The sequence below is a fragment of the Onychostoma macrolepis genome, chromosome 15 (assembly GCF_012432095.1).
Source record: "Onychostoma macrolepis isolate SWU-2019 chromosome 15, ASM1243209v1, whole genome shotgun sequence".
In the NCBI taxonomy this organism is placed as follows: Eukaryota; Metazoa; Chordata; class Actinopteri; order Cypriniformes; family Cyprinidae; genus Onychostoma; species Onychostoma macrolepis.
The window spans coordinates 19,831,009-19,851,880 of NC_081169.1; the positions used below are offsets into that span (position 1 = coordinate 19,831,009).

At 36.4% G+C, this 20,872-nt stretch overlaps 1 protein-coding gene across 1 annotated transcript in view; it reads left to right on the forward strand.

Moving 5' to 3' along the window:
- Window positions 1–20,872, forward strand: part of nlk2 (nemo-like kinase, type 2) — an 85,304-nt gene that overhangs the window by 14,670 nt on the left and 49,762 nt on the right. Inside the window, exons 2-3 of the mRNA XM_058799137.1 lie at window positions 20,303–20,432; window positions 20,659–20,714. Of these exons, the coding sequence (XP_058655120.1) occupies window positions 20,303–20,432; window positions 20,659–20,714 (186 nt within the window). The remainder of the gene's footprint in view (window positions 1–20,302; window positions 20,433–20,658; window positions 20,715–20,872) is intronic.

The following is a 20,872-nucleotide window of genomic DNA, read 5'->3' on the forward strand; positions in this document are numbered from 1 at the left end:
AGTTTACAAAGCTTAAAATAAACATTCATTTTATTTAAATCCAGTATAATCGAAATGTGTCTTTTTAAGGTCCATCTTAATTAAATTATCACTGTAACTGACATGAACAAAACTCTAGCTTGTACTTTTCTCTGTAGTGTAGTCTGTGCTCTGCCTCCCCCACCACCTTCTTTCAACCTGAAAATCCTCTCCAAATTACCGCTGTTGTTAGGCTGCCATATGTTCGTCTCTGATCCTATTTGAATGGGTTTACCTGAGGGGCTGTGTGGGGCTGGAGGATGGGAGGCGGTTGGGGGCAGGGTGGTGTGCAGTGTGCGGCTGGAGGGGCACATGCAGGACTTGCCCTTGGCCTGGCATGCTGGTGTCCCTCCCATCGTAGGCATGTGAGTCCCGCAGCAGAGCCGCTGGTTACTGCAGCTTGACCGTGGCCCCTTGGACGTTCATCGGCACACACACACACACACACACACACACACAGACAGACACAGAGGAACACTCAATGTATATGTAGTATAGCCAGAGGGGCCTGTAATTCAGAATCCGTCTAGTTCCACTAATGGGCTCATGGAGGTTTCAAGCTTCCGGCTGACTGGAGGAAATATCTAGATTGCTGGAGAACAGTTCTGATGATAAAAATAGAATAATAAGTCCATCATTATGACAAACCATTTATGAGTCAGTTTTAAGTGATAATTCACCTAAAAATGAAAAACTGTCATCATATACTTTTCTCGTATACTCTCTTTTATCATTTCATCTCACTTTCTTCTGTGGAACACAAAAGGAGATGTATGGCACAGTGTCCGTGCTAAAAAAAAGGATGAACACTCTTCAAATGACAATTGACTTGTGCACTAGTCTTTTGAAGCCATATGACAGCTTTGGTTCAGGAAAAAAATAAGTCGGTGCCTTTTATAATGGTATTTTCATTGTATTGAAGAAGTCTGCATTTGTTTTGCATTGAAATAAAGTCCTAGGAGTTTGAAACCAGATTAATTTTAGTACATTTTATATAATAATATATATCATATAATACTTTAATTCAGCAAGGATGCATTAAATTGATCAAAAGTGACAAAGACATTTAGAATGTTACATTTAAAATAAATGATGATCTTTTCAAAAAACGATTAAAAATAGGATTATGATTTCCGCAAAAATATCGAGCACACCTGTTTTCAACATTGATAATGTTTCTTGAACAGCAAATCAGTATATTGGAATGATTTCTGAAGGATTATGTAACACTGAAGACTGGAGTAATGATGCTGAAAATTCAGCTTTGCCATCACAGGAATAAATTACACTTTTTTTATTTATTTATTATGTTTTTATTGTGAGAATATGTCACAATATTACTGCTTTACTGTTGTTGTTTTTTTTTTTTAATGCAGTCTTGGTGAGAAGAGTATGGAAGCCCATTTCCATTTAAGAAAAAAAAACAAAAAAAAAACTTTTTATCTCACAATTCCGTCTTGTAATCGCGAGTTTGCATCTAAAAATTCTGACTTTTTTTCCCAGAATTGCGTGATACAAATGCCCAATTCTGACTTTTTTCTAAACATTGTGAGATATAAAGTCACAATTGTGAGTTAGAGAAAAATCTGAAAAAATTTGGAGGAAAACAGGTCTTTTTCCCCCAGAACTGGATTTTCTAACTTGCAATTGTGAGTTTATCATGCAGTTCTGAGGAAAAAAGTCAGAATTGCCAGTTTATGCCTCGCAACAGAACAACAGTGAACAGAGTGCACTTTTCATGTGAAACTAAATATTGCATCAATTCTGACTAAGGTTTATGAGCAAACTAAGGTAAAACTTAATTTCCTACTCATGTTTTGCTATTTTGTTGTGCTGTAGCATACAGCACATGCTGTAATCTCAGCCACTGCGTATTAACAGCTTTGAGAGATGAATGAAAGGTGGTTAAGTCGTTCTATGTAAAACGGCACCAGTCACACTACAGGGAGCAGAGAAAGAGCCTCACATGTAGCACTTTGTATTTAACGTCCTCGGAGAGCCACTGTGCATATGCTCACTCACTCTGCCTCCCTCCACACAAGCTTTGTTTTCTCATCCTCTGGGGTGCTTTGAAGAGAGATGAAATAAAATATTTGATTCTGGTTGGAAGGAACAAAACAAATAACACCGAGTATGGATTAGAGAAGCACTTTCATGTTTCCCTAACTGTTAATGTCCCCCCTTAAATGAATACTTCCCCTAAATGTTCCAATGGCACCGAGCCCTCCCATTGTCCTCCTATGTTTTTCAGCTGCCGAGCCGGAGGGAGCACAAAAGAGTTGCACTATAATCCATTATCTGCCATCTTCCCCTTGGGCCTCCACCGTCTCCCTCTGATCGATTCTGACACTGCCACTGTCGTGTGTGTGTGTGTGTGTGTGTGTGTGACTGTGTGTGTGTGTTTGTCTGTCTGGGTGTGTTTTGTATGTTCGGTCTCTGTGCTTTCATTTAGCGTTCATCCAGTCTGTTAGTAGTTTCAAATTGGGATTTTCAGAAGAATAACCAGAAGAGGGAACAATAATATTCTTCCTTTTACAGTTTTAACTTTAAATATTGTTATATTAGTAATATACCAATTAGGAATGCATAATATATCGGTAGCATATCGGTTACTGGCTGATTATTTTATTTATTTTATTTTTTTTTTAGCATCAGAAAATTAGTATCGCACAATATTGGATATACATATTGATTAGCACTGGACTTCTAATTATGCATGCATTGCTTCCTATATTTTTATGTTTAGATTACTTTGCCATCATCTAATGCTCACTTAAAGTTAACTAAAACGAAGCACTAATCGTTTAATAACACTGCTAAATGAAATCTTTAGCAAATCCCAAAATTAATAATCTTGTTTTTTTTTGTTGTTGTTGTTTGTTAAACAACACTCATTCATTAAATGCTACTATGTTGCATTGTGAATTAAAATAAAGTCATAAGAGTTTGAAACCAGATGAATTGACATTTTATATACACTGAACAAAATTATGAAGAACAATTTTGTTTTTGCCCCCATTTTTCATGAGCTGAACTCAAAGATCTAAGACTTTTTCTATGTACACAAAAGGCCTATTTCTCTCAAATATTGTTCACAAATCTGTCTAAATCTGTGTTAGTGAGCACTTCTCCTTTGCCAAGATACTCCATCCACCTCACAGGTGTGGCATATCAAGATGCTGATTAGACAGCACGATTATTGCACAGGTGTGCCTTAGGCTGGCCACAATAAAAGGTCACTCTAAAATGTGCAGTTTTACTGTATTGGGGGGGTCCGGGGGGGTCTGAAAACCAGTCAGTATCTGGTGTGACCACCATTTGCCTCAGGCAGTGCAACACATCGCCTTCGCATAGAGTTGATCAGGTTGTTGATTGTGGCCTGTGGAATGTTGGTCCACTCCTCTTCAATGGCTGTGCGAAGTTGCTGGATATTGGCAGGAACTGGAACACGCTGCCGTATACGCCGATCCAGAACATCCCAAACATGCTCAATGGGTGACATGTCCGGTGAGTATGCTGGTCATGCAAGAACTGGGATGTTTTCAGCTTCCATGAATTGTGTACAGATCCTTGCAACATGGGGCCGTGCATTATCATGCTGCAACATGAGGTGATGGTCGTGGATGAATGGCTCAACAATGGGCCTCGGGATCTCATCACGGGATCTCTGTGCATTCAAAATGCCATCAATAAAATGCACCTGTGTTCGTTGTCCATAACATACGCCTGCCCATACCATAACCCCACCGACACCATGGGCCACTCGATCCACAACGACGGTTTCTGACAGTTTGTGCAGAAATTCTTTGGTTATGCAAACCGATTGTTGCAGCAGCCGTCCGGGTGGCTTGTCTCAGATGATCTTGGAGGTGAAAATACTGGATGTGGAGGTCCTGGGCTGGTGTGGTTACACATGGTCTACGGTTGTGAGGCTGGTTGGATGTACTGCCAAATTCTCTGAAACGCCTTTTGGAGACGGCTTATGGTAGAGAAATTAACATTCAATTCACGGCCAACAGCTCTGGGGGACATTCCTGCAGTCAGCATGTCAATTGCACGCTCCCTCAAAACTTGCGACATCTGTGGCATTGTGCAGTGTGATAAAACTGCACATTTTAGAGTGACCTTTTATTGTGGCCAGCCTAAGGCACACCTGTGCAATAATCGTGCTGTCTAATCAGCATCTTGATATGCCACACCTGTGAGGTGGATGGAGTATCTCGGCAAAGGAGAAGTGCTCACTAACACAGATTTAGACAGATTTATGAACAATATTTGAGAGAAATAGGCCTTTTGTGTACATAGAAAAAGTCTTAGATCTTTGAGTTCAGCTCATGAAAAATGGGGGCAAAAACAAAAGTGTTGTTCATAATTTTGTTCAGTGTATATATAAACTGTTCAAAACTATGATTTTTGCATTAAATTGATCAAAAGTGATAATAAATACATTTATAATGTTACGTTTCTATAGAAAATAACAGATGATCTTTAAAAAAAAAAACCATGAAGAAAAAGTATTATGATTTCCAAAAATATTGAGCAGCACACCTGATTTCAACATTGATAATAACAAGAAATGTTTCTTAAGCAGCAAATCAGCATATTAGAATGATTTCTGAAGAATCATCTAACACTGAAGACTGTAATGATGCTGAAAATTCATAAAGTTAACTAAAATAAAGCACTAATCATTTAATAACACTGCTAAATGGAATCTTTAGCAAATCCCAAAATGATTTTTTTAGGGGGCGATAAACATCACTCATTCATTCATTAAATGCTAACTATGTTTTGCAATTAAATATTTATCTTCCATTTTTGTCAGATAACATTTTCATAGTAGCAGTGGACAAAATATATTGACTCATTTTCAACTCAATTTTGCATAATTTAATTATGGTTAATTGTTTCAAGAGGCATATGAGCAAAATATTTTTTTCTGCCAGTGTTTAAAATGACACTGTGAACATGTTTTCAGAAAGGGCACTTTTGTATTCATCACATCTTGTACTTTTACCATCTCAGATTCACTCATGTTTGTAGCTTATAAAAATATAAACCTGAAAACACCATATGTTGATTAACTTAAATAGTCATTTAGCAAGTGGCAACATGGTTGAAGCCTTAAATAGCTTCAAGACGTTTTTCCCAAAATTAATTTCAAAACTATTCCAAGAGAACCAAAATGATTCACAAGAAGCATTTTTTAAACTATTTTTCTCTGAGAAATGAGAATTCTCAGCAATAGCATTATAGGCATTACTGGCACTGGACAAGACTGTGCAATATCACTGTCTGTATTGTGTACAGCCTCTTCTTCACCATTTCACTGCTTCCCTTTGGTGTATTTATTTTATTTATTTTTTTGGGGGGGTCAAGAAGTACACAGTCTATGGTTTCATTTAGCTGATTGCAGGTTGCAAACTATTTATCTTATTTCTCTTTCTTTCATTTATTCCCTCTCCCTTTTTTTCTATTCCTCCTTTTTTCATTTGAGCAATAAAGGAGGGAAGATTGTTTTCTGTAATATTTACAGCTGTAATACCATTCTGTAGTTGTGTGCAATCTCTCTTTATACTGGCTGAACGGGCCTCTGGAACAACAGAGTAAAGATGAATCAGAGGCTGGGTTTTTTTAAGGGGTGGATGCTTCTCGTTGCCCCACAGGCTTCTGTCACGCAAGCACTACACTACCTCAGCCTAACACATCAGTAATGCAGAGGCCTGGAGAAGCCAGTGCTGCCACATGAATATAAAACAAACTTTACTGTATTATTTGACCTGAGATGTTTTAACTAGCGCAGGCATGTTTTTATACAATATACATTAGCATACCGACATGAAGAAATTTATATGTAGGCGACGTATTTAATTTTTTTTTTACCTTTATTATATCAAATACACAAAGAAAAGCATGTTCACTTATTTACTTTGTAAACATTTATTTTTAATTAGTTTTTATAATAAATAAATAATAGTGACATGTATATTATACTTCATGTAGCTACTTCACAATTAAGTAAACACTGCAAGATCTTTCTCAGGTATTTATTCAAGTAAACACAAAGTGGTCACAATTTAAAAAAAAAACGAATTCAAACAATAGAACAAAGATGCAAATCAAGTAATCAGTGCTTTAAGGTTTTTTTTTTTCGTTCTTTTTTTTCTCAGGTGTCTAATAGCAGTATCATGTAAAATTCAGGAATAAAAAAAAAACCAGCAAAAGAAAACAGAACAAAAGTAATCAAATGTAGAACAAAACTATTCTGTAGTCTCCACTGCATGATTATTTGATATAATACATTGCTGATTTGATGCTCGGTTTGACTGTGAAGCAGGTCTGTAATTAAAATTAGCTGTGCAGTTTCTTTCTTCTTTTTTTTTTATTTTCTTTATTTAGGCCTAGCTTTGTTCATGTTTGATTGGCTTGTTAAACCTTCAGCAGTTATCCTGCCAAAACCATAAGCTGTTTTCTGGTTTTCTTGTCAATATTGTGTTTTGATTAGTATTAACAACATAATATATAGTGGCAGGTTTATTAGGCTGTATTTTTACCTAATGCACTGATCCAATCATTTAACACACTTTTTTTTTTTTTTTTGTACTAAAGCACTGGTATTTAGACAAGTAGTGGGATGTATTTGATAGCATTTATTTTGTGATTAACTTAAACTGTAGTGTACTTCATTGTAAACATAACATCAGTACCCCATGTTTGATTATGAGGAAATTTTTGAACAGACAGCTGTAGAAGTGGGATGGGGACTACAAGTAAGGCTAAAGTACTTCAAATCTCTCTGGGTGAAAGCATCTGCTTTAAATGACTGAGATTTTAGATGTGAAATGTCTCTAGACCGATGGCATCGCAAACCACCAGTTCCTCGCAAGACAGACAGCGTTATGTGATTACGAACACATCCTTCCTCCAGCCTACTTGACATTTTGTGGTTAATTTGAGGCTGAAATGCGTAAATGTACTGAGAATATATTTTGTGATTCAGTGTTTTTTCTGTTTTTAGGGGTTAGCCAACATGTTGCAGGCACGTTGAGCCGTAGTGCTCATGTAAGAAAAGTAGGCTTGAATCGGGCCTGCAACATGTCATACTTCCTCTTTCTCTACTGTAAAGTAACATAAATTAAGCAAATTAGGAAGTTAGATTGGAAAACTGTTACCTGCAAATAATTTATGCTTATTTCTAGAACATTTGATTTGAGTTTGTTTGAGAAGCCCGTGAGAGAGAATAAATATCTCTTCAGTAATCCCGTCTTCTCATTTCTGCTTTGATGTGACTCGCTTCTTTTTAATATTCTGTATCTGCCACCTAAATTACCTCTTTAATCTGATTTATGGGCAGATTAGATTTGAGAAAGTGAGTCTGTGAGCACGACTGAATGTTTTTTTCTGTTCTTTTTTACCCCCTCGCTCTGTTCTATTGGGCATGCTCAAATCGTTATGTCTTTCTAACACTTTTAATTTCCCAAATAACTAGGTCATTGACCTAAATCTACTGCCAGCCAGCGAACGATTTGTCAAAGCCACTAGCTGCATTCTAAAACCCCTGTTTAAATAGTGGAGGATTGTGGGACAGATGCACTGATGTGTGTGCGATCTGGTTATCACACATCTGTGTGTGGATCCTCGGCTCATTCAGATCTGCAGCAATTCTGTTTCTCTTTCTCTTAGAGTCAAACTGACATTTGAAAGGCTGGCATTATATAAAGATATTCAGATTGTGTGTAATTGGGTAGCAAGTGACAATGTGACATGCCGCACTTCCTCTAAAGCTATTTTAAAGGTCCCATACTGTACACCTTTCTGGAGTTTTATTTTAGGTTTTGATGTCCTTAAGAATATATATTTGCGGTATAAGTACCAAAAACCATCTCAATATATTTGTACAGCTCTTCTCTCAGGAGCTCTGCTAAGAACAGGTCGAATTTGGCATGTCTAATTAATATTCATGAGCCTATCTTCTGATTGGCCTGTTATTTTCTTAGTGACGCACGGCCAGGCCAACCACAGATAATGTAGGGCCGACATCACAATTACATCACAGCGCTAGCTGGAAGCAAAACAAAGGGAGAACTGGAGGCAGCCCATTCAAACCAGCGCAAAACGTAATACAGCCTCAAATTAGAAATTTGATCGCATACCTGCTGCCACTGCCAGGCAAAAAAAATGAAGACAGTTGTGGTTAAATGCAATAAAATGAGCGGACTGGACAGAAACGATCGTCAAAAATGCTGGTTTGCAGCGCACACTTCTTATCAGAAAAGGTTCAATAAAGTATTGTCTTTTGTTATGTGCGCGTCTGAAGATTTTTTGTGTATGAAATAATGTCTGTGTGCATGTTTGTAAAACAAACTGACGATTTATATATAATCATTTGTAATGTGGACGCGATGCTGTCTTGGGGTTTGGCGAAAGGACGGTGGGCGGTTCTCGGGATGGTGACTGAAGGCAGTAACTGAGTAGTTCGGACGTTACATTTTCACGGAAGTCACAAGGGCTCGTGAAAAGGCACAGCTACTTTATGCAGGCTGTGTGCACTTTACTGTGGATTGACTGTTTTGAAACTTATATTGTAGTTGCATAGCCCCTAGACTTCAGTTATCATGAAAAAAGCCAGGAAATTTCAGTTTTGACAATATGGGACCTTTAAATTATTTTTCAATTCATTGTATGATTATTGGACATGCAGTTTTGTGTGTCTAATCATTTTACGAGGTTGCAAGATATCCCTAGTCCCACTATCTGTCCAGCATAGATTTTTCTTTTTTCAAATTAAATTTTTATGAAGAAATTCATATTTAGACACCATTATTCTTATATTTTTCTTTATTCTTTTTTTTGTCTGTTTATAATATTATAAAAAGTGTGTGTGTGTGTGTGTGTGTGTGTGTGTGTGTGCGTGTAAATTCCAATAGAAGTAAATTAGTAAAATAAAGTTAATAAAATGTATGTACTTGATTACTGATTGTTTTATTTTATATAAAATTAAAATGCAATATTTATTTTTATAATATTCTATATGGTTTATGATCTTAAAAGCCCCTTGATGTAAGGCATATACTTTTTTTTATATTTCTATTCATTCTCTCTGTGTGTGTGTGTATGCGTATGTGTATTTGCTTCAGTGTGATAGATAGATAGATAGATTAGAAATATAAACAAAACATAAATATGAGCTTACATAAAAGGGCTTTAAAGATCATAAATTATATGGAGTATTATAAAAATAAATGACTTTTTATATATCAAGTTATCAAGTAAATGCATTTTATTAACTATTTTACTAATATTTCATTTTTTTTTTTTTTTTTTGAACATAACTTATAATACTTTATTGAATTTATAATCTATAATTCCTAATCTAAAAAAAAATACACACATGGTCAGAATTGTTGGTACCCTTGGTAAATATGATCAATGAAGACTTAATCCTTTTGATCTTTTATTTAAAAATATCACAAAAATGTAACCTTTCATTGAACTAAAACAAATGAAAATGGGGGAAAATCTCATTATGAAATAGTTTTTCTCAAATACACGTTGGACACAATTATTGGCACCCCTAGAAATTCTTATGAGTAAATAAATATCTCTGAAGTATATTCCCATTCATATTCACAAGTTTGAGCACTCCAGGGCCATTATGAACATGAAATTATCCAGCCATGGCTTCCTGTTTCACAGAAATATAAATAGTCTAAATTCCCTTAATCATCCATCCCAAAGAGAAAACCAAAGAATATATTTCTGATGTGCAGCAAAAGATAATTGAGCTTCACAAATTAGTGAAGTGGCTTTAAGAAAAGAGCGAGAGCAGTGAAAATTCCTATTTCCACCATCAGGGCAATAATTAATAATTTCCAATCAACATAAAATGTTACAAACCGCCTGGAAGAGGACATGTGTCTATATTGTCCTAATGCACGGTGAGAAGGAGAGTTTGAGTGGCTAAAGACTCTCCAAGGACCACAGCTGGAGAATTGCAGAAAATAGTTGAGTCTCGGGGTCAGAAAACCTTATAAAAAAATTATCAAACAGCCCCCTACATCACCACATGTTGTTTGGGAGGGTTTCAAGAAAAATTCTCCTCGCTCATCCAAAAACAAACTCCAGCATATTCAGTTATCAGACACGACTGGAACTTCAAATGGGACTGGCTTCTATGGTCAGATGAAACGAAAAAAAAAGCTTTTTAGCAGCAAACACTCAAGATGGGTTTGGTGAACACGGGGATAAAAAGTACCCCATGTGTACAATGAAATATACTGCTGTATTTTTGATGTTGTGGGCCTATATTTCTGCTGGAGGTCCTGGACATCTTGTTTAGACACATGGCATCATGGATTCTATCAAATACCAACAGATTAAAAAAATCAATAAGTGACTGACTCTGTTAGAAATCTTATAATGGGCCATGTTTGGATCTTCCAAACGTACAATAATCCAAACACAAACCTCAAAAACAACACAAAAATGGGTCACTGAGCACAAAACCAGTCTCTGATCTCTTGTCAGGTGTTCTCTAACCTCATCAGGCATTATAGGAGAAAATTTAGAGCTGTTAAACTGGCAAATGGAGGTTTCAAAAAGTATTGAATAAAAGCGTGCCGTTAATTGTGGCCAATGTGTATTAGAGAAAAACATTTATTTCATAATGATATTTACCCCCATTTTAAATTCTTACTCTCTAATGAAAGGTTAGATTTTTTTTTTTTTTTTTTAATCTTTATTTTCATTTTTTTTAAATAAAAGATCAAAAGGATCAACAATGCAGATTAATTGCCTCCTTTGATCATATTTACAAAGGGTACCAACAATTCTGACCGTGTGTGTGTGTGTATATATAAATAAGGATATTTACTTGAATTATTTAATTATTAATTGGTAATTAAATCCCTAATTGGTAATTTATATTAAATTATTTATTGTTATATTAAAAATATAGAAATATAAAAATTTAAGCATCAGCCTTTAAATCAACAAGCCTTTAAGATCATGAAAAACATTGATTCAATCAAATGTGTTCAAACATTTGGAAAAATTTAGATTGTATTCTAAAATCTTGAAGTTGAAAATAGGCGTTTATTATCAAATATCCACATATTATAAACTATATTATGTCTCATCATATTGCAGTTCTCCCCATGGGAGTTTGACAATACAGGTCTTTATTTGCTCACATTTGGAGCTAAAAGAACGTTTTACCTCCGTTTTTCAGTAGAAGCCAAAGTTGTTTTGTTGCGTTGTGAGGAAGGTGAAGTTTTCACACTGGCTCCTTGTTCTGAGCGCTGGTGGAAGCGTGTCACATGAATCGTGCAGGGACTTCAGATCGTCTGACACGATGTGCTGCTGCCTTTTTGATTCATTATGCAGGCATATGCTAATCCTTGCTAGGCTAATTCAAACACAACCTTCAGACCCCATCCACCTCAAGGGGCCGGCGTATTAAACAGTCAACGTGCATAACTATTCTGATGCAAACCCTGACTGACGTGCTGATTTTAACCCGGGCCCTTCACTCCCCTCGTCACCCCCGCTGACAGGAAGTGTACATCATCGAATCAGACGCCGTGTGTTATTTGAGGTTGAGGGGGAAGAATCTGTGCAGAGGGCTGAAAAAGAGGCCTGGCTCTGTAGATTAATTAGGAAAATCAAAGTGGCTAGGGACGGAGAGCTGTGTGGCACTGCCAAAAACCCTACAATCACTCTATCCTCCCAGGGCTCGCAATGAAAAAGCCAGATTCTCTTAGCGCTTTTCCTCTGCGACTGCAAAAAAGGCAGTGTATCATAAATCAACAATGTCTGGTTCCTCATCAAAATGTTGCCCATGAAGTATTCAGGATGTGATTTCCTGAGTGTGTGCACTTGAAACAGCGTCTGTCATCTTACGACATGCGAGAAGCCATTAAGTATTAATGCAGTTAAGTAAGCAGTTAATTGTCAAGTGCCACTGAATGCGTTTTATCCCTGCCTGCTTTTAGATCTCAGGGCTCAAGGGTAAGAAAGCCAGAGGACCGGTGTGAGAGCATTTCAGACCAGTTGACTGAATGGTCACTGCTTTTGTTGATTTACGTACATGTGCTTTAATTTAACTCCTCTTAAACATTTGGTTTTCATTTGGAGTGAAAGTTCATGCCTTGATCCGTTAAATCTTTTTGTAACGCTAATATGACAATTTAACTTTCATTTTGTTGCTCAGCAAGTATGAAATATTGTGTGTGTGTGTGTGTGTGTGTGTGTGTGTGTGTGTGTGTGTGTGTGTGTGTTGCAATATACACTACCATTCCAAGGTTTGGGGTTGGTAAGATTTTGAAAGAAGTATTTTATGATGACTACAAGGCTACAGTTATTTTATCAAAATACTGTAAAACCAGTAATATTGTGAACAATTTTTATATATATATATATATATATATATATATATATATATAAAATAGTGTTTACTGTCTATTTATAATATAATATAATTTTGTCTGTATGTGTGCGTGTGTGTGTCTGTAGTCAGCAGGAAATTTTTGGTGTGAATGAAATATTGTTTTTGAAATTTTAAGCCCTTATTTAACTTTTGTTGGTAGAGCACCTTTTTTCAGTAATTTTTGTAAAAGCCCTTTTAACTCTAATATCAGAGCCACCAAAGACTGTTATTTTTTTACCAAGGTTTTGTTTCAGTATTGATACCAAAATACCAAATGCTGAGATCATACCAAAACCAAAATTTTGGTGTGCATTATTAATTCAACCCCATTACAATCATCCATTCTTCATTCTGAGGGCCGGGTTAAGATCCATGGCTGACTTCAGCCTACATAAATTTACAGCCTACATAGAACTACAACTTCAGTGCTGCATTGTTTGTGGCCTGAAATGCCTTTGAAATGAGTTCTTTACAGGAGTTGTCTTCTGTAAAATATGTTATTAGGAAGTCTGAAGTGCCGTTTTGAATGCATAGAACATACAGCATTATGTTTCTGAAGAGTTGTTTTGCGAACAATTTTAGTTGCAGTATAGACTCCGAGTCTGTTTGCAGTTTACAGCGAGAGCTTTTATACTTTCAAAGCACTGTGCAATTTACCAAACACTTAGAGGACAGTTCCTTTAGCGACAGGGTAAACAAACACAAAGTTTTTCAAATCTGAATTGGCCTGTATTTGTTGTCTTGAAACCGTTAAATAAGCCTCTCAGAAAAATACATCCTCTTGCCAGTGCCCTGAAATCTTGTTTGGTTTCTAAAAATACTTTTTTTTTTTTTTTTTTCCTTCAAACATGCCATTGTCCCCCGGTACTAATGTGAATATGGTCGATTTTGAATTATTAACAACTGAGGTAAAATGGTTGGCCTCAGATTACAGGCTGATCTCTATAGGTTTCACACAGTTCAGAACGCCCAACAAAAAAAAACAAAAAACACTCCACCGGAGAGCGGCTTTTTATCACGAGATACACTTCAGCAGGAATTACCCACTTATTACATGGCTCCCGTTCTCCTGGTTTGGGGCAGATTTTCATCAGCACATTGTTGTATCCACTAACTGGTATTATATTGATACAAAACACGGCAATCTGTCTGCGATACAGATCTGCATGTGTTAGCCAAGCAGAATCAATAGCCTTTGAGACTAAAACAAACCTTCAAGGAACGAGTCTCAGCTACGCAAAGTGGATTCGGCTCTTGTAGTATTCATGAGATGATCTGGGTTTTTGTTTGGTTTTTTTGTCTTATGGATTTTCGCTTGCAGAATTCACTTTGAGTTTGAGCTTTGCACTTGAGAGGTTCTTCTACGTTTTCTCGACCAGCTTTGCAAGTTCTTATCTCCACATAAATAGCATAATTGTATAATTACACTGTACAGTGAGATGGCATGTTATTATGTTTGTCAATGAATGTAGTGAAAGATACCTTTGTTCAAAAGTACATTGAACCATGATGAATGGTTCTAGCATTAGGACTGTAACAAGGTCAAGACCTTGAGTTAATATAAACTGGCTGATTTGATGAGAAAGTCAATGACAGAGCGTTTGAGGTTGTAGAAAAGAGTTGGGAAATCAAAGAGTAGACTAATTTTTATATACACGTCAGTTTAAAAGTTTGGGGTTAATGTGTTTTTTTTTTTTATGTTTTGAAAGAAGTCTCTTATGCTCACAAGGCTGCATTTATTAGTAAAACATTGTGAAATATTGTTACAATTTAAAATAATTGATTTTAATATACAATATGTAAAATCATAAATTGTGAAGACAAAGCTGAATTTATTATTATTATTATTATTATGTTGAAAACAGTTGTGCTGCTTAATACTTTTGTGGAATCTGGGATCTTTTCAGGATTCTTTGACGATGTGAATAGCATTTAAAATACATTTTTAACAGATCCATTTATGAACATACAGTGGGTACGGAAAGTATTCAGACCACCTTAAATTTTTCACTCTTTGTTATATTGCAGCCATTTGCTAAAATCATTTAAGTTCATTTTTTTCCTCATTAATGTACACACAGCACCCCATATTGACAGAAAAACACAGAATTGTTGACATTTTTGCAGATTTATTAAAAAAGAAAAACTGAAATATCTCATGGTCCTAAGTATTCAGACCCTTTGCTGTGACACTCATATATTTAACTCAGGTGCTGTCCATTTCTTCTGATCATCCTTGAGATGGTTCTACACCTTCATTTGAGTCCAGCTGTGTTTGATTATACTGATTGGACTTGATTAGGAAAGCCACACACCTGTCTATATAAGACCTTTCAGCCCACAGTGCATGTCAGAGCAAATGAGAATCATGAGGTCAAAGGAACTGCCTGAAGAGCTCAGAGACAGAATTGTGGCAAGGCACAGATCTGGCCAAGTTTACAAAAAAATTTCTGCTGCACTTAAGGTTCCTAAGAGCACAGTGGCCTCCATAATCCTTAAATGGAAGACGTTTGGGACGACCAGAACCCTTCCTAGAGCTGGCTGTCCGGCCAAACTGAGCTATCGGGGGAGAAGAGCCTTTGTGAGAGAGGTAAAGAAGAACCCAAAGATCACTGTGGCTGAGCTCCAGAGATGCAGTCGGGAGATGGGAGAAATTTGTAGAAAGTCAACCATCACTGCAGCCCTCCACCAGTCGGGGCTTTATGGCAGAGTGGCCCGACGGAAGCCTCTCCTCAGTGCAAGACACATGAAAGCCCACATGGAGTTTGCTAAAAAACACCTGAATAAGATTCTCTGGTCTGATGAGACCAAGATAGAACTTTGGCCTTAATTCTAAGCGGTATGTGTGGAAAACCAGGCACTGCTCATCACCTGTCCAATACAGTCCCAACAGTGAAGCATGGTGGTGGCAGCATCATGCTGTGGGGTGTTTTTCAGCTGCAGGGACAGGACGACTGGTTGCAATTGAGGGAAAGATGAATGCGGCCAAGTACAGGGATATCCTGGACGAAAACCTTCTCCAGAGTGCTCAGGACCTCAGACTGGGCCGAAGGTTTACCTTCCAACAAGACAATGACCCTAAGCACACAGCTAAAATAACGAAGGAGTGGCTTCACAACAACTCCGTGACTGTTCTTGAATGGCCCAGCCAGAGCCCTGACTTAAACCCAATTGAGCATCTCTGGAGAGACCTAAAAATGGCTGTCCACCAACGTTTACCATCCAACCTGACAGAACTGGAGAGGATCTGCAAGGAGGAATGACAGAGGATCCCCAAATCCAGGTGTGAAAAACTTGTTGCATCTTTCCAAAAAAGACTCATGGCTGTATTAGATCAAAAGGGTGCTTCTACTAAATACTGAGCAAAGGGTCTGAATACTTAGGACCATGTGATTATTTCAGTTTTTCTTTTTTAATAAATCTGCAAAAATGTCAACAGTTCTGTGTTTTTCTGTCAATATGGGGTGCTGTGTGTACATTGAGAAAAAAATTTAACTTAAATGATTTTAGCAAATGGCTGCAATATAACAAAGAGTGAAAAATTTAAGGGGGTCTGAATACTTTCCGTACCCACTGTATATATAACATATATTATTAATATTTTAATATGTATAGTTATAATAAAGTGATAATGATATGTGACCCTGGACGACAAAACCAGTCTTTAAGTGTCAATTTTTAGAAATTGAGATTTATACATGATCTGAAAGCTGAATAAATAAGCTTTCCATTGACATATGGTTTGTTAGGATCGGACAATATTTGTCTGAGATACAACTATTTGAAAATCTGGAATCTGAGGGTGCAAAAAAATCTAAATATTGAGAAAAACGCCTTTAAAATTGTCCAAATGAAGTTCTTAGCAATGCATATTACTAATCAAAAATTAAGTTTTGATACATTTACAGTAAGAAATTTACAAAATATCTTTATGGAACATGATCTTTACTTAATATCCTAATGATTTTTGGCATAAAAGAAAAATGTATAATTTTTACCCATACAATGTATTTTTGGCTATTGCTACAAATATACCCCAGCGACTTAAGACTGGTTTTGTGGTCCAGGGTCACATATATCTTCTACAAGGAGCTCTTAAACTACCTCTCATTATTTATTGCCAATCTCTGTATGCCATAATTTATGCAAAGGTGAAAACAAAGCAAAGCCTTTGTACATGAAAATTAATTACATTACATAAGGTTCACCCAAAGGCTTAACTTACTGACTGAAAGACATGTTATGTGCATGCTAACTGCATTGCGTGGCTAATTTGTGCATTCAGAAACATCTAGACAGCGCACAACAAAATGAAACGGAACACAACAATTTCAAAAGATGATTTAAACGCTGAATTATTTTGAACTTGATTGGCTGTTTTAAAAGCACGGCACTGACACCAGAAAAAAATCATTGTGAGAGAGAGCCATTTTGTACTTCCAGATTGATATAACTACTCTTTAGTCCTAAAGGGTTTGTCCACTTGTAGTCAGCTAGACCTTAAATCAACCTCTACATTACTTTTTGGAACATCAAGCAAAAGAGCCATTTTTGTTTCTGAGGACATTCATGTGCTCTTAGAGAGAGAAAAGCCATGTTTGAAGTACTCCGATAATCTTTTTTCCCTTTCAGAAAGGCTTTTCATCTTTGAATAGCCAATGATTAAAAGTGGAGGAAAAGAGAGTGAGAAATAGATGGAGCGATAGATGCAGAGTGAGAGTGAGGCGTATCTTTCTATTTTAGAGGTTTCGCTCTGCTATCTCCAGGAAGTAGGTTCTGTGTGTGAGTCCTGAGTGCGCTCGGGGAGCTCGGGTCCAGGCATCAGTCGGGCTCACGTGGCTATGTGTTGTCGTTATTTTTCTGGCACCTGGAAACGGTGGAGGGAGGGATTTTGAGGCAAGGCTGCTGACGAAGCTTTAATGAGTTCAATTAGATATGTCTCTCTCTCATGTATGTCTGTGAACTAAACTTAGAAAGAACTAACATCATCACAAATATGATTAATATTTCATTCTTAAATGCAAAACATTCAATTGAAGTGTCGCCACTAGCATCAAAACTGATTGTTTTCAAACACATAGATAGTCCCGCCCCTAAAGCCACACCATTGGTCGATGTGGGAAAATAAACTCCATCCTTGTTATCCCTGGATAACTTCCTGTGCAAATCTATTTTGTTGTCTGTCACATTTCCATTCAGTGCGTATATCTGTACAAGACTGTCTTTCTTTATTGCTCTATTTTCCAAGAAACTTGTCTTCATTTCCTGCTGTAGCTTTTGTTTTGATACTGAGGAGAGATGGCAGTGCTGTAGCGACTGCCTTTTTATCAAAGAAACATCTCTCTCTCTCTCTCTCTCTCTCTCTTTCTCTCTCTTTCTCTCTCTTTCTCTCTCTCCTCCCCCTCTCCCTCGTGCTGTTGTCTAATCCAGCTTGTGAATCACATGCCGTGACCAGGCGTGTGTGTGTGTGAGAGTGTTTGTGTGTCATGGTGCCAACCCAAGAGAGCTTTTTCTCTGTTAATCATTCATTTTCCTGATCAATGTTTCCTCAGACCCTAAATAAACACCTCATTTATTTTTTTAATCCCTAATATATATATATATCTGTCACTGCTCTGTTCCACTTTGTCTTACTTTCCTGCCACATACATTGCTCCCGTAAACATATCAAGCACTCTGTGTAATTATAACATACTGTTCAAAAGCTTTTTTTAAGAAATGAGTACTGTATTCTCTAAGGATGCATTAAATTGATCAGAAGTAACAGCAAAGTCAATTCTAATGTTACAAAAGATTTCTATTCCAAATAAATGTGGTTCTTTAGAACTTATTTCTCAAACAATCCTGAGAAAAAGTCATGTTTCAAAAATATTAAATAGCCCAATATGTTCAACATTGAGAATAAGAACAATAAGAATGTTCTTAAGAAGCAAATCAGCATATTAGAATGATTTCTGAAGGATCATGTGACACTGAAGATTAATGTAATGGCTTCAATATTATTCATATTAAAACATTAGTTTACAATTGTAATAATGTTTCACAATTTTTTGTTTTTTTATCAAATAAAAGAGACTTTTTTTATTATTAATAAATGTTACCTACACTAAACATTTGAACGGTTGTGTATATTAATATTTTTTTAATATATATGACTTTTATTCTTATGTAAAACACAAAAGAAGATATTTTGAATAATGTTTCCCATACAGTGAAAGTCAGTGACTTTGGTTTTCCACATATGGAATAAATTGAAACAAAAAATCTAAATATCTAAATTGTGTGTTCCTCAAAAGAAGTTATCATTGCATGAAGCTACTATGTGTGTGTGTGTGTGTGTGTGTGTGTGTGTGTGTGTGTGATTGCGTGACCATGAATTGTTTTTAAGTCTGAATGTTCCGTTCTGTTTTAGGTGAGGTGTACAGGGACACACTTATTTGTGTACATTGATCACACCTCTGAGGTTTACCATTCACATTTGAGACAATTATTATGCGACAAAAACAGCTAAAGCATTCCGTGTTGTGAAAATCTTATACATTATACATTACTCATCTGTGTATTGGTTTGAGACTTATTGTGCACTTTATAGTTTGCATAAATACACACTAGCTCTATTTTATAATCATGGATGTTATCAATTCAAGAGAGAAAATGCCTTTTCATAAATAGTCGATACATAAAAATGAACAGGCAAACAGGTATAGTGTTGCACAGTGGCGAGTTGAAATGACACGCTATGCTCAGGGAAATGATAGCTACATTTGTGTAATGTGTTTAACATTGCTGTGGAAAATGTGTTACTGTTCAGGGAAGAAGGAGAGGCACTTATACCAATTGGCATTTCTCAGTAAGGTCGCATCGAGCTGCTCATAGCACATTGACGACAAAAGATGTTCACAAACCGGCAACATTCAAGGCCATTACTGAGGGTCCTTCAGCGCTTGCCTTTTTATCAACAAATCATCTCTCACTTGCTCTTCTCTTCTTCTTTTTGTGTCAAATTCTTCAAAATATAAAATTAAATCGCAGATTAGTTCTGGCCTATAAAACAAATATTCACAATGTATTTGAAAATTATGAAAATCGGTTATTTTAATGCACTTTTATTATTATTTGATCATCAAGTTTCCACGTCATGAGACTAATTTCGCAATCACTCCTTCTTGAGACAAGTGACAAGTACTAGTTTTAGAGTTGATAGATTCGAGACTTTAATTATTATGAATCACTTCAAACTGCTTCAGTGAATTAACTCAAAACGGTCATTCAGTGATTCATTTGTGTCATCAAAAATTTATGTAGATAAATTGAAAAACACAGCCATATATATATACACTACTGTTCAAAAGTTTGGGGTCAGAAAGTTTCTTTTAAATTTTACCATTTTTTTTAAAACAATAAATTGATCATATATTATGTAAGGATGCATTAAGTCAATAGAAAATAACAGTATAGACATTTATAATGTTAAAAAAGCTTTTTATTTCAAATAAATGTTCATCATAGAATCCAAAAATATTACACAGCACAAATGTTTCAACAATGGTAGGAATAAGAAATGATTTCTGAAGGATCATGTGATACAGTAATAGCTGCTAAAAATTCAGCTTTCCCATCACAGAAATAAATGACTTTTTAAAATCTATAAAAATAGAAAACAGTTATTTTAAATATATATATATATTTTTTTTTTTTTTTTTTTTTATTATTATTCAATAAATGCAGCCTTATTGAGCACAAGAGACTTTCTTTCAAAACTTTAAATCTTTTGAATGCTTATTTTTTGGTATGAATGTAGACATTTATTGGTATATCGCCCTGCCTAATAGCTTTTTTCTCATCTTTTCTCCTCAGGTCAGTGACAGACCCCAGAGACGGCAAACGCGTGGCCCTCAAAAAGATGCCCAATGTCTTCCAAAACCTCGTCTCCTGCAAGAGGGTTTTCCGCGAGCTGAAGATGCTTTGTTTCTTCAAGCACGACAATGTGAGCTTCCCACCATCCCCTTCTGTTTTTTTAATCAGTTAGTGTTACCTAACTCTCGCTATCTACGTGCTGTCCCCATGGTGCCATTAGCGGGAGCCTGGCTAGCTCTTGTTGTCCCTGGGCTGCTGGTGCCTGGGAAACGAATGTCATATGAAGGCTGGTGTCAGTGCCCACGTTCTCTGGCGTCAAAGCTGACCTCTGGCGCTCTGTCTTTGTTTCTTCACAGGTGCTGTCAGCTCTGGATATTCTGCAGCCTCCACACATCGACTACTTTGAGGAAATGTATCCTAAACAGAAAGCTAATCTACCAGGTGCTGTCAAATGAAGTGATTTTGATCTCAAAAAGTTTGGATTTCAAAAAATTTGTCAAAAATAAACATTAAGGCCAATGTGATAGTTATTTCTGGCTGAAAAACCAGTATGATGGCCTGAAATCCACA